The sequence below is a fragment of the Pygoscelis adeliae genome, unplaced genomic scaffold (genome assembly GCF_000699105.1).
Source record: "Pygoscelis adeliae isolate BGI_AS28 unplaced genomic scaffold, ASM69910v1 Scaffold105, whole genome shotgun sequence".
Lineage (NCBI taxonomy): Eukaryota > Metazoa > Chordata > Aves > Sphenisciformes > Spheniscidae > Pygoscelis > Pygoscelis adeliae.
The window spans coordinates 1,049,714-1,063,805 of record NW_008824807.1 but is presented as its reverse complement, the minus strand read 5'-3'; the positions used below and the strand labels follow the sequence as shown (position 1 = coordinate 1,063,805).

Genomic DNA, 14,092 nt, shown 5'->3' with positions numbered 1-14,092 from the left:
CTTTCCTCTGATGGCAAGAATTTGCTACCTAGCAGCAAGCATCTCTTGTTCCCACGTGAGTAGCACAACCACTAACCCAGGCTGCAAGTAATACAATCACATTGTCATACAGTAGGCTAATACAGCTTAATGCTTATATTTAACTAATAGGCGTATTTTTAACTGTAGATGCAGTTTGAGTGCCATAAAAATCAGAACCATATTTTATTTCTGCTACAGATGTTGCAGATTAATGACGCTAGTAAACCAAAACTCAAAAAATGCTTGTGCTGTCCACCATATAGCTTCTCTAATGTAAAACCAGAAAATTAAATAAAGAAGGAAATTTCTGCGAGCATGTCTTTGCACCTTCTACTTTTCATGGTGGGGTTTTTTTAAAAGACATCTGAAGCAGGAAAACCCTCACATCAGCCAAAGCATGGACAGGTCCAAAAGATCAGCACCTGTCTGAGGCTATGCACGGCACAGCACAGCCCTGCCACCAGCCGACAGCCAAAGCCAGGGTCTTTCTGAGGACAACACAGACTTGGAGACACAGCCTCCTCTGCTCACTTTAGCAACAGGAGCAGGAAGCTCCTGGGCTCCATGTGCTTCTTACTCCCCTTTTCTATTCCCTTTACATCCCTCAGTACCTTGTACGTAAGACTGCCACTTGTCAGCGCTAGCAAAGCTCTGCCCTCGTGGGAAACTTGGCTCCATCGGGCCTCAGCTGTGGGCTCCAAGCACCCACCTACATGCTAGCAGAGTACTGACCCTGCTGCCATCAAGGGAGGGGGGAAAGGAAAAGCCCTGCCACCACTGACAGCCAGCAAGCCTCCAAATGGGAACGGTTGAAGTAATCCATATGCTTTAGACAATCTGTTACTAGATGCAGTTTGCGATTGATTTCTTTCCTCTCCAATGTCTGCACAGAAGAGTGGAGTCTCTGAACTGGCAGGAGGCCACCTCACTGCCATCAGTCCTCTCCCCAGGCCCCGGGTGGAGGAAGCCATACCACACTCACCTGTGTTTACGACCAGCTTCCTCAGAACTACCCAATTTACACATGCAGTCAGCTCACACAGAGCCTGTGGATAACAGCAATAAAGCAGGCATGATACAGTAAGACGATACTTCGCTGACTTCATGTAGAAAGGGCAAAGATTGATGGTGAGAGCCCTCCTGAGAACATGGTATGAAGAAAGACTAAAAATAGAGAAGCATGTTTAAGTTTTCTTTCCACTGTTTAACATTGCAGAGGAAGGTGATCGTGACAGACTTCTCCCTACACCTTCCACAGTTAGGGGTCTGCAAGTAAGTTAATTTAAAGTTAAGTTAAAGTTAACAGTATTAACTTAAATTTTACCTACAGAAGAGAAGGGGAAGAAAAAATTTTTTCATGTAGCTATTCCTGAGTGACAGATTTTCTATAATCAACATGACTTCCTCACCTATATAGATGTTAAAACACTGCCCCATTTGCAGATACTAGGGACTGGAAGCAGTGACCCCTAGAAGGTCCCCTTGGCTTCATCCACATGCATGGAAAGGCACAGGAGGAGTACATGTCAGCCAAAATCAGCAGTGAGGAATTCCTGAGTCCTAACACTATGCCTTGCACCTCTAAAACGCACGCTTTCTTTGGTTTAGGCTGCCTTTGAACAGTTGAGCACAGGTGGGGTTGTATACAAAGTCAGAAATTTCTAGGGCACGTCAATGTCAACAACATAACAGTCAGGAGATCTTGTCACAGGACTTCAAGTTGTCAGAGCACAGCTAGTGCCAGGAACTGAACTGAAGCATTTGCCCTGGAGTGAGAGGTCCCTCAACACTCCCTAGGCTGTTGTGCTAAGTTCATCCATAGGGTCCCTGGGCTAGGACAACAGCCTTGCCACCATGCACAGCTGGGAGGTAGCAGCATAGCTTTCTGCAGCTGTGGGTTCCCCCTCACTGCTTTAGAGCCTGAGCCTCTAAAGCAGGCTCTGCATGCCCTCTCGCCCCTGCCTCAGTGTCAGTGGATGCCCATGGCAGCTTCCAGCACTGCCCCACAGCTCCCTCCTAGGACTGGAGTGGAAGGAGGCACGTGTCCTACAATGCCTACTCCACCAGGGCAGGTTTTTATGTCCTTTCTTTTTGCCCAATGCCTGCTTTCTTCTTGTGTTGTCTTTGTCCCGTGAGCCATTTTAGAAGGAATGCTGCATCTACAAAGCTCTCTGGAGGGTCAAAGCCTGCCACCAGCTGATCCAGCATTGAACTGCCAGCCTGCTTGGATGGACTGCTTTCATGCATTTTACTTTATTTGCTAAAGTGAATTTTTGCTCTAATGAAACACAATCAAAGTTCAATAATATTCCCCTGTTCAACTGCAGGAATTTCATGCTAAAATCTCCCATCTTAAAAAGACAACTTGGAAGGCAGGCTGCCAATTAAATCAAACAGTAATTTGATAGAGATGCACTAAAAGCACTCATAAGCTGAAACTGGGATTCATGGATTTTAGACAGGTAAGTCCCCTAAATTGTCCATCATCTGTAAAGATGATATAGGTAAATAGCTGGGAACAGAAACTCACATGTAACCCCAGTTAGACACTTCAGCACACTAAATTATTGAAGTTGTAACCCACTGGATTAAAACCACGTCACATGCTTATCTTCAGATATCAGCCAGCACTCACTGCTAAATCACAGCTACAGGAATTCTTCCCGGAAGCTGGCACTCAGAATTGCTGCTCAGAGGTGCAGTAAGAGGCAAGTTCAGAGAGCAGATGGAGATCATGGGACACTAACAAATGCTATCAGTAGTTTATTGACATTTCATTAAAGAGCTATGTGAGGCTCCCATCTAACAAACTTCCTAAAGTTAAAAGGAAACACAGAAGAAATAAGCTACAGTAATGAGGACAGGCAAATGAAAACATTAAACAGTAATTAGGATGTCAAATAGCTTGAGGTTGCTAGGCAGATGAAGTAAGTGCTCTCAAGATTTCTAAATCTAAGCCTGCAACTGAGGCTTGACATCATCGGTATCAATCATCATCATCATCATCAATAACCTAGAGCTTTTTAAAAAAGTATCACCTGAAAACATTTAGTAATTATAAATAAAAAAAATAATCTCAAAGTTCATCAGGACATCTATAAATTAATTCTCACAACACAGCTTAGTTGGTCTGATTATAACCTTCTTGAACCATAGTCAAACAAAGCACAGAGAATTATTAAGGCACATTTAGCCTTTGAATGTGTGAATCACCCAGGAAAGGATCCTGAGTCTTGTGCTGTAGACCCTTGCCCTGTTAAATAAACATTCCCCAATTTGTAAGGCAAATGAATGTTAACATTTTTTAAAGGAGATCTTGATATGCTTACAAGTTAAATGAGACATGCCAGAAGAGAAATGTTTATTTTAAAACACAAGAAGGGAAACTGAAAGAGTCTATTTTCCAAAGAATGAAAGTGCAAACCCAGCATAATGGAGAAAATCTGCACACATCCTAAATACATTTATCTTAACCTTAGTAACCACATGATTCCCAGAGACTTATGGATGTCTTTTATCATTCATATATGAACAGCAATGAAATGGAAGCTTATATTTTGAAGTGTCTTATTTGCAAAATGGTCTTCTCGTGAAACCACAAAAAATAGCAGCTACCTCCATACCTTAACCCGTGGGAGCGGTGAGAGCGGAAAAGAGAGAGAGAGACTTCTATGTGGTTTGTTAAGCCTTCAGGTTCGAAGGTCATAGATTACTGGAAGAATACTGTTCACTGACAAGAAAAATTTAATAACAATGATATAACAAATTTAAAAGTGGTCAAATATTTCCATGGACCGAAATGGAAATGGCCATAATAAAAAAATAAAATTCCAGAAACTATGGTCTGACTGGAAACACAGAAATTTGTTTGGCTTTAAAATATCCCTTCCAAATTTTGAAATTTCTTTACAGAAATCCCAATCATTCTGCAAAAAATGTATCATCTTATTAAAACATTTAAATATTTACCAAAAATTTCACAGCATAAGTTGCACCTCCTCTCTCCTGCCTCTCAGCTCTCAGACCTATTCCTCTCAGTTTTACTGTCCACCCTCTACAAAATTGCTGCTTTCCCAGAGCTGCTGTTCTGCTCTGTAGAGCTCCTCATCCACTGCCAGTGAGCAACAGCAAGCCTCTGCCTCTGAGGGCAGAGATCAACAGATCTCTCTTTTGTTACTTTCTAAATTCCAGAAAGGCTCTATACATCCCACTAATGAGGGACACAGCCTCCCGCTCCAGCCTCAGTACAGTCACAGGAGCAAAGTTTCACTCCTGGAGCCTCCTGCCCACCACCACTCTTAAATGGCACGCTCTGTATTTAACTGCATCTTCCCCTTGCCTCCCCCTCCCAAAAGAATAAAGCTTTCCAGAACAGAAGATTAACTTTCACTCTTTTTTCTATATTCATTCACATTTAGAAAGCGGGCAGGAGGTTGCAAACAGTACAGTCGAGTGATTTACGCCCTGCTGCAAGAAAAGGGAGGACAAGAGCAGTGGCAGCCGGGCTTTTCAGCAATTCTGCAGCTCCCTGGAAGAGCAACAGCCCTCCCCGCAGCTTCCCTCCCACTCAGAGCTTGAGAAAGGCTCACTGTACATTTATAGACAGCTCATTTATTACTGCAGTATAACTCACTCTTTTGTGCTGTCCAAACACAGAGCTGACCTTAAAACAAACACAAAGTTATGGCTATATATTTGTGCTGTCTTAACGTACGCAGTCCCAGCCATACGGTGAAGCTCTGCAATCAGCTGACAAAGACGGTCCTTGTCCCAACAAGTTTCTACAATCTAGCTGTAAGATAAGAACTAGATGCAAAGTACAGGTGGAGGAAACGCAAGGCAGTGATGACATTTTATTCAGTGTCTTTCAAATACTTGGGAACATGCTTTATGAGAGAAATTTATGAATGTTACCAGCAGAAATAATACTGAAGTATTGATGATACAGATAAGGAAAAAAAAAACCACATCAGTATATTTAACCCTGGCTTTGCGTATTTCCTATGAGGTTAGTTTACAAACAGCTCCCTGTTTGTGCCACAACATAAGCAGTTGCCTTTCACCACGTAAGTAGTTTGTTAGGTTACTTCTGGTTGTTCACAACACAATATATTCCCACTGTACAGCTATAAAACATCTTTTTCCAAAGCCTAGACTCCTCCTCATGTGCCCAGAAAAACAAGGTTTGGGTTTCGTTTCTGCTTTTGTTTTGGTTTCATTAAAGGGTATGTATGATGAGAAGCTTAAAGTATACATATCTGGCAAAATATTTTTGTTCAAGATCCTGGAGTTTCAGAAACAACCTAATCTAATTTAAGACACAAACACGAAAAACAGTTTGTATATACTTTTATCACTTTAGGTTGCTTTAGGATGTTTAATATGGCTCACATCCAGGAAGCAAGAAGTATCCGCAGGGAAAACTGAATAGTCCTACTGCATCAGAAGAAAGAAGTCTGATTTACTTTAGGTATTTCTTTAAGGGTAGCCAGAACAGCTGTTTACACCTTTTTGGTAACATACATAGCGGTGTTCCTAGATACCTCACCTCTCAACAGTCTCCACTGTGGATTATGGTCCTGATTTTTAAACAGCAACTCCAGAAACAAAACAAAACACAGCCATTCTCCAAATTTGTTACAGACTTTTTAAGTGGAACATTTTTCTGCTCCAATTTATACTGATGTAACTCTGCTTAAATTTCACAGACTTTGAGAAGGCTTCTTAGATATGTACTGAGATCCTCAAGCATCCACAATTTTGTTTCATCTATCATATCTCAATACTACTGGAGAAAACTTCCCTTGCTTTTAAGCCAAGCTTTCCCTAAGGAAGTCGATCAGAATTTGACACAGCTCTTCCTTCATGGATGAAAAAACAAGCAGTAAGAAAGTTCATCAGCTCAAAAGCATAACAAATACTAATCATAGTTAAACTTATCACTGTCATGACCATATTTGTTTTGCAGGTAATTTAAATTGCTCACCCAAATTTTCTAAAAGCATAAGGATCAATCCCTAGTCAGAAAGGACAGCATGTGTGCTAATCTGCTTTTAACTGCTTTTTAAAGTCATAGCAAGACAAATTTCAAAGAAGGAAGAATTTCACTCTGAATATCACTGTTTTGCTTTAAATCTAAACTGAACATCTTTTCTCTCTATATGGGACAGGGTCTGCAGCTGGCTCCAGAGAGGAGAGCCTGTTTCTAAATCATCACTCTGTTCATGAGGAAATTAAAAGTAAACTGCCTAAAAATCATGCATCCATCACTTGCGTTCTCTTTTGTGCTGAAGATTTAAGGCAAATAAATTAAGTATGTCAGCAGTCTTTGTCAGACAGACTAGACTTGCAAAACTGCAGTGCCTATACATGAAGCTGAGGTATTGCTCCATAGCTTTAAAGCCACTGATACGGTATGCTAACTTCTGGCCTTAATGCACTGAAGAAGAATACTAATTGTGAGACCACACATCACTGCTCCCTAGACTGCGTGAAATAAAAGTGATGAAAAATCTCAGAAGAATGCCATCATTACAGTCTGATGATTACAGCAGTGCCATAAAATTCAGGATGCTTACACTGGAGGGATCGGTACATCCTCACACATCACAGTTATCTTCTCAATAACGCTCAGTAAACTTTCCATTGAAGTAACCTGTGAAGTTTCTCATCTACAAAATGCTCAAAAAGAGCAGCTCTGCTAATTAAACCATTTATTTTTGGTGGGTGCCAGAATTCTATACCGCAAAACAGAGATATTCTTCCAGAGTAACATCTTCACGTGCAACTTATGTCAGCAATCTAAAGGTACCTTCCTCAGGCACGTAGATTAGCAGCCATAGAAAAAGAGGTTGCAAACAGAAATTAAGTATAATGTGGGAACAAACATTATGGGATGCCTTAGCTATATTGGGATTCCCACCTTTTGAACCTAGGAGGAATTAACTTTCTCTTAAAGTTACGCTGTCCAGCAATGCAGTGCACAAGCAGCTGTGCTTTTACTAACGCATCGCAAGAAGTGACAATGTGCACACTGCAGTCTTCAGAGTTGTCTTTTTAACTAATTGCCTAAAACGTAGAAAGAGACATCCTCTAACCGCAGCACCGGGAAGCAGGAAACCGGGAACAATAGAACTCCGATACTGACTTCCTCTCAGAAGGGCTTCCCTTAATCATTGGTGCCACAACACGTATTTACTGCAAATGGCCAATATTTCCCCTTACAAGGCTTCCCCCCACGCCGCCAAGGAGTATGTAACTTCGACAGACATGCTCACCTCGGATGAAGCTTTCCATGCCAGAAACCTGCCTTCCTGCTCAGTTGTTCTAGGAGATTTCAGCAAAAGCATTCCCCCAGGCCTTTTTGAGAAAGAATGCCCTTTTTTGCTCGTGTTGAAAAATTCTGGTGACCTTTCCCCCCCGAGAAGACAAGCACCCCCAGGCTGACTAGCAGGGACATGAACCATACCCTCACATCTCAAGGAGGGGCAGTAACAGATTGGAGCATAATGGAGACTTTGTTTCCGAAAGTCTGCCTTTTGCTGTCTTTGTGCAAATATCCCCATATTTGACCATACTGGGGGGAGGAGAAACCCCTCAAATTCTCATATCCCCAGTAGGAACTTTTAGCAACGGTCCTTTGCATGTTTCAGCTCAGGCTTCACAAGGTCTTAACCCACAATTCCCGTTCTCAGATGCTGCCAGTCACATCTGCTCCTCTGAAGCAAGAGCAGGGAAAAGATTGTTCCTGTGTCTCAGTGACCCTCTGCAAACCTTATGCAGTGTGGAGAAGTGTGCTGTGCAGTTCCAGGACAGAGGAGACACAAAGGAGTCCTACAGAAAGACAGGAAGGAGAAAATGGGAACAAAGCTTGATGGACACCAGAAGATGGAGACTGAATGTTAGCAGAACTTAAGAGGGCAGAAAAATTAGGAACGGTGATGAAAATGTTGTCAGACCCACCAAGAGAACTATGGGGAGAGATCTGGAGTCAGCAGAGACTAAGAACACAGGAAAGAGAAAGACTAAAAAGTGATCAATCACATGAAGAAATGAGGCAATATGGACTGATGTGGGATGAGGATGGGATTTACTGAGAGAAGATGGGCAGGAAGACCATAGGCAGAAGACTGTACAGAGGAGAATGGGACTTTCTGGGTAAAAAGGCTTGAATGAGGAGTCTTAAGTATAAAAAGAAGGGGCTGGGGACAAAAGATCTGGAGAGGAGATAGGACAGAGACTTCAACTGGTCCAGTAGGGATGGTTTAAAAAAATGTCATGTTTGGAGTGAAAGGGTAGAGGAACTTGTTCACACAAAAGAAGTCTCCCAGGTTTCAGACAGAGTTCAAGATTCCTGAGGCTCAACCTCCGTTTGCACCAAATAATTGTGAAATGCACTTACAACGCATGCTTCACTCCCCTCTAGTTACTGTATAGATGCCAGACTTTTTACTGATATTATTTTACTGATAGGAGTTCTTATATCAAATGGCTGAGGTTCATACAGTGGATCTAGATGTTCTCAATGAGCTGATATCACTATGAGAATGTATTTAATGTAACATGACAGATGCATGCACTATAACAGTGCATTTGCATTATTCCTTCATTTTGCAAAGGTAAAACACAACATGGATGTCTTTTTCTACAGTTACAAGCATTTGCACAAATTATGAAAATGGGCTTCTGATTCCTATGAACCGAAGAGCAAAACACATTTTTATTATAAACTCAGGGACAGCATTTTACTCAGGAAAAAAAAAAGTTACTGAAGTAAGTGACTCTAATCAAAGTTTATGCCTATTCTAACTAAATTACTACTTGAAAAAGTCAGGCTAGGTCCTGAAGAGGAGAAGGTCTGCAGGTTCTGCCCTGGCCAGTACACCTGTCAGCATGACACAAGCAGGAAGCAGAGGTATCCGATTTCTCATCACAAACTTGCCCAAAACACGCCTCAAGCTGTACTAATTCAAAATTTTAATTATGCTTAACAGATCATCCGATAAAACATACCAGACAATGGAAAAGTTCGCTCTATCTTTGTTACAATTCTTGCCTGTGCAAGAATCACAGCAGCATGCCTCAAAACAATCATAATTCAACTGTTCTTCCAGGTCACAGACAAAATGGCTGTACTGGCTAGAAAAGCAGTTGTTTTTAAAGCATATCCTGGGGCAAAGGGAGCCAAATAGTGCCTGTACGGCCTCCTCTCACTCATCCTAAGCCCATGAAATAATTCTTATCAGCAGTTTAAAAGAAAGCTGAAGAACCTCAGCAGGTCTCCAGTATCAGTTAAAGATCACATTAGTCATGTCCCATGAAGTCGATTTCTACCTCTGTCTACCAACTTGGCACTGTTAAGAACAAAGACCACCCAGATACCCAAAAGGCAATAGAAGTTATGCCTTTTTAGTTCATTTTTATTTAATGACCTAACAGCAGTAGGTCAATAAAAGCATCAAAAAGGATGAAATTCTATTTTCCCCCGTTCACTCCATAGTCTTTTATGTCTAGCACAATAACTCTACATGTTCTAAGGATAACATAGGCTGAAAGGACACTGCCCAAAATACTATACTAGGCTAACTCTTAATGGCTGACTTTGGATCAGATGAATAGTATCAGCATCCTACATGCAATTTCACATCATCCATGTTAATGGGTCATCTGTGTACAGCTGTGTATGTTCTTTACATTTGTGTACAGCTAATCCTGGAAACCAGATCCAGGCGCACGAAGGACAAGAAAGTAATCAAGAATAGTCAGCATGGATTCACCAAGGGGAAGTTGACCAGCCTGATAACCTTCTACGATGAAATGACTGGCTTGGTAGATGAGTGGAGAGCAGTGGCTATCGTCTACCCTGACTTCAGAAAGGCTTTTGACACTGTCTCCCATAAGATCCTCATAGACAAGCTGATGAAGTATGGGTTGGATAAGTAGACAATGAGGTTGACTGAAAACTGGCTGAACGGACAGGCCCTGAGGGTGGTGATCAAAGGCACAAAATCTAGTCGGAGGTCAGTAACTAGTGGCATACCCCCAGGGGTTAATACTGGGTCCAGTCCTGTTTAATATATTCAGTTGATATATTAAAAACCAAACCAAACCAACAAAACCAACAAAGAAAACCACACCAAAACCCCCACCAAGAAAAAAAATCCCCCCAACCCCCAAAAAAACTGAAAACAAACAAACAAAAAATCCCCCCAAACCCCCCAGAAGAGCTTGACTGTGCATCACAGGCAAACATGCTTTGCTTTACACCAGGAATTTAAAGACTGGATTCACGGACATGAGTTTTGACACCCTCTCAGTTCTAGCTCTAGAACCTGTTTCAAAATGCTGGAAACAACAGTGAGAACATGTACTTTTTAAGGATGCTTCCATTGTCTACAGAGAAGGTAGCATCAGCAAATCCCCACTGTCAGGGGACAAAAAGCAATAGACAAGATCTGTATGGATAGTTCTCAGCTAGGGATAGAGGGTGATTAAAATAGTACCTATTAATTTCTCCCTTTTTGTTCCTATGCCATCCTCAGCCTGACATCTCTTTCGCTTTTAGCTCTTTGTACCTGGGTTGCCCGGCTTCTCTTCCTCCTTCCCTCCCCCTGCCAAAAAAACTCCACCCCAAAACAAAAAAACCTCCTTACTATTTTTAGTCTGTGTACATAAGCTGCTGTATTGCAGTCAGCTGCAAAACTTGCTAGAGAGATCCAGTTCCAACCAATTCCATACTCCTTTCAACTTTCCACTTCCTGGGTTTTCTCTCATTTCCTCATATTGTTTTCCCTCTAATGATTTTCTCTCTCTACTTAGCACTGGTTCATTTGTTTATGCTTTCCTCCACCAGCTCCCACCTTCATGTATCTCTTCAGTTCCCACACACTTCTTGGGCAGCAGTTGTCCTTTGACCTTTCCCCAGCTCCCCGTTTCCCATTCTCATGCCACTTCCTAATCAGCTGCCAAAATCTGACCCATGTTTATCTGGGAAATAAGACAGATCAAGCTGCTTCCCTTCATCTTAGTTTGGCTCAGCATCAGTCATTTGGCTGCCACACTAAATGGCCTCAAGTCATAGAGGCCCAGATAATCAAAACCTGTAAGGCTACAGCACTCCTACAGATGTCTGTGGAGTCTTCCCATCCTTCTCACAACCCCCACCCTTGGTTAGGTAAATCACTGCAGCATTGCTAAGGTAACTTGTGGAGAATGGAATCCTGAGAAACATGTAAAATGGGCTCCTCTGTAACGTGCTTCCAGTCACACCTCCCTCCCCTGAAACCAAGCGAAGAACATACTGCACAGGCTGAGGCAGCTGGTTTCTCACTGTCCTCACAATCTGGGAAGCAGCTCCTTTGAAGCCCTTGGATCCTCAACACCTACCTAAGAAAAGCCCCGCTGCCAACCACTCCATCTCTCAAATAGGCTGTCTAGTGCCACACAAAGCTTTCAAGTTTCATTATTAGTTGCTCCAGGAAATACGCTTGGGCATTTCACAGGTAAATTCCTCCGGTTCTTTCATAACTTCAAGTGCATTTGCCTCATTTACTCTACATCTATTGTAGTGATGCTTAAAGTATTTCTAGCAAGCATTTGTTGGCCTTCCTACTTGTAAATGGAAAATCTGTTTCAAGATTTTAATGAAAGTTTCCAGTTTCTCAAGTTGTACAGTTTACTGCTTAGGAGGACGAGTGAGGGCTACACTTTCCAAAACCACAGAGGTCATGCCTAGTGAGTGGTGACTACGCAAAGAAGCTGGCTTGCTTCTGTAGCATATGACAACCTTAAACACTCCAAAATGAAACTTAGGCAACAGTTCAATGTAGTGAAACAGCATCAGCTACAGAAACCAATGAAGTCTTGCACAAAAAGCCTTCTTTGTGAGAACTTTGGGGGGGGTGGAGTGGGGTGCTGGTGTCTAATCACGATGTGCATTTGTGTTATCAAAGCCTTAGCATTTTTTTTCCCCGCTCATCGCTTGGGGGACCAGGCAGATTGGAACTGCGGGTGGGGAGAGTGTCTCCAGCTGACTGATATTTCCTTTTGCAGATGACCACATACAGCTACCTAAAGCTATATATTCTATAAGCAGCGCATTACACATGCGCCTCCCAAGAAATCCTTCTTTGTGGATTAAGTATGTAGACTACATACGATAGCCAAGGGACTTAATTGTCATCTTCAAAAAAACACAGAAGAACATGACGCTGATGGCACAGTTACAAGTACATGGAGTGAACAGAACAATCCACAGAAGGACTCATCCATATTCTTCCCTGTACTAGAAAGGGGAAATAAAAGATACTGTTAGGCTGGGGATTGGACAAAAATGTCACTGCTGCTAATAAATGCTACACCCATTTATTAGTACCACCACTTCAGACTTAGTATATGAAGAAAACATAATTTCTTCATATAACAGCCAAATAATAGTATTTTCCAGCAAATACACATGCCATATTCAATACTACAAGCCAAGGACATGGAGTGAGCCAGACTGCAGCTGTGAGCTGATGAAAGGGAGGGAGAAAAAGGCAGGAAAGAACTTGCAAGACTAGGATTTGGGGGGGTGGGGAGGAGGGAGGAAGAATCAATAAGTGAGACCCTTCAGACAAAGAATTTAAAGGGGCAAACAAGCTGTCTGCTGTTTGCTTCTTGCTGTACATTCTAGGAAACAGAGCATTCACTACTACTGCCAACTGTAGGATGCTTTTTTCTGTTATTTCTTCATGAACACATAGTAATAGCTTAGATTTATCTAATCAAATAAAAACTAGAAACACACAAGAACAATGATGTTACATTAATTTATAAAGACCAGCAAATGCCAATTCCATCGTCAGGTCCATCTGTCCTTCTGTGAAATCAAACAATGTAAAAAAATAGCATTACGGAACAGTTAACACCATCCTAACCAAGACTCCTACCTTGACAATGCTTTTTAGATCCTGCACATACATCCTCTCTGTCTCCAGAATCTCTTGGACGACTCTGTCTACGTAGAGGAGCTTGGGACTGGTGGGCTCTGTGACCAGGGACATTGCACAGTTTTTGCTCGCTCCTTTCGGTTCTGCTTTCCTTGGCATGCTTAGCCTTTTTTCAAGGCTTTCCTCAGGATCCTCTTGCTCCGCAGGGGAGTTTTTGCGTGGCTTGTTACTGGAAAAGCGCCTGGCTGGGACCAGTTCTAGCTTGATGGCACCCGTTTCTTTATCCTGGTTGAACAAGCCCAAGTGGCTGTTTGAAACCAAGGTCATTCTGCTTCCAAAGGAGCAGTGGCTGTCCCGGGAGGAAGCAGAGGAGGAAGTAGAGCTAAAGCTGACGGGACGGTCACTGTCTGACAGGTCCATGGTTTTTTTTTCACAGTAGCGGAAAGGTCTGCTCTCCTTGTGCAAACCTTCCCCTTTCGTCTTGGAGTCAAGGGCCTCCGTCACAGCTGGTAAAACATCAAGAGGTAAGTGGAAGTCATCTAAAAAAATAAACAGAAGAAATGGGTTTACAGTTTCTGTTCCACATAACACAAAAGTTGACAATAGATACTTTTAAAGCTTTTTGCATACAAAACTGCCACAACTGTTTTAACTAAAAGACAACCAGAACAATGCAATTTAGGGGTCACTGTGGCTCTAATGCTTTTCAGGTGGTGGGGGATCCCCCACTGGGGGCTACTACACAGGCACCGCATACCTCCCACTCACATATATGTCTCTGGCACATCCTTCTTTTGCCAGTGTACTGGGCTTGGTGCTAGCGCATGCACTGCCCAGGCTCAGCACAGGAGAGAAATAAGACTCAAAGATTTTCCCTAAGGTTAAAAAAAACCTGCCAGGAGCCGTCCCTTGCTGTCTCCAAGCTGAGCACTGACCCTGGTTTGGAGACTTTGGAAAACTCAGGAATCACACAGTCATACCAAACAGTATCTTTCATTTCGAATACTGTAAGGCCAACAGTCAAACAAAAACTAAAAGCAGTTATCAATTACCAGCTCTGTGGCTTGTACAAAAATACTAAAATCGGCATGATTTCCCAATGAAAATAATGTAGCTTCTGAAAAAAGAGTTCCCACAGGAAA

At 42.3% G+C, this 14,092-nt stretch overlaps 1 protein-coding gene across 1 annotated transcript in view; it reads right to left on the bottom strand.

Moving 5' to 3' along the window:
* The window catches only part of PLEKHG1 (pleckstrin homology domain containing, family G (with RhoGef domain) member 1), a 50,666-nt gene extending 37,185 nt beyond the window's left edge, over nucleotides 1-13,481 (bottom strand). Inside the window, exon 1 of the mRNA XM_009324135.1 lies at nucleotides 12,951-13,481. Coding sequence (XP_009322410.1) covers nucleotides 12,951-13,370 — 420 coding nt within the window. The 5' untranslated portion in view covers nucleotides 13,371-13,481. The remainder of the gene's footprint in view (nucleotides 1-12,950) is intronic.
* Nucleotides 13,482-14,092: the final 611 nt, after the last annotated feature.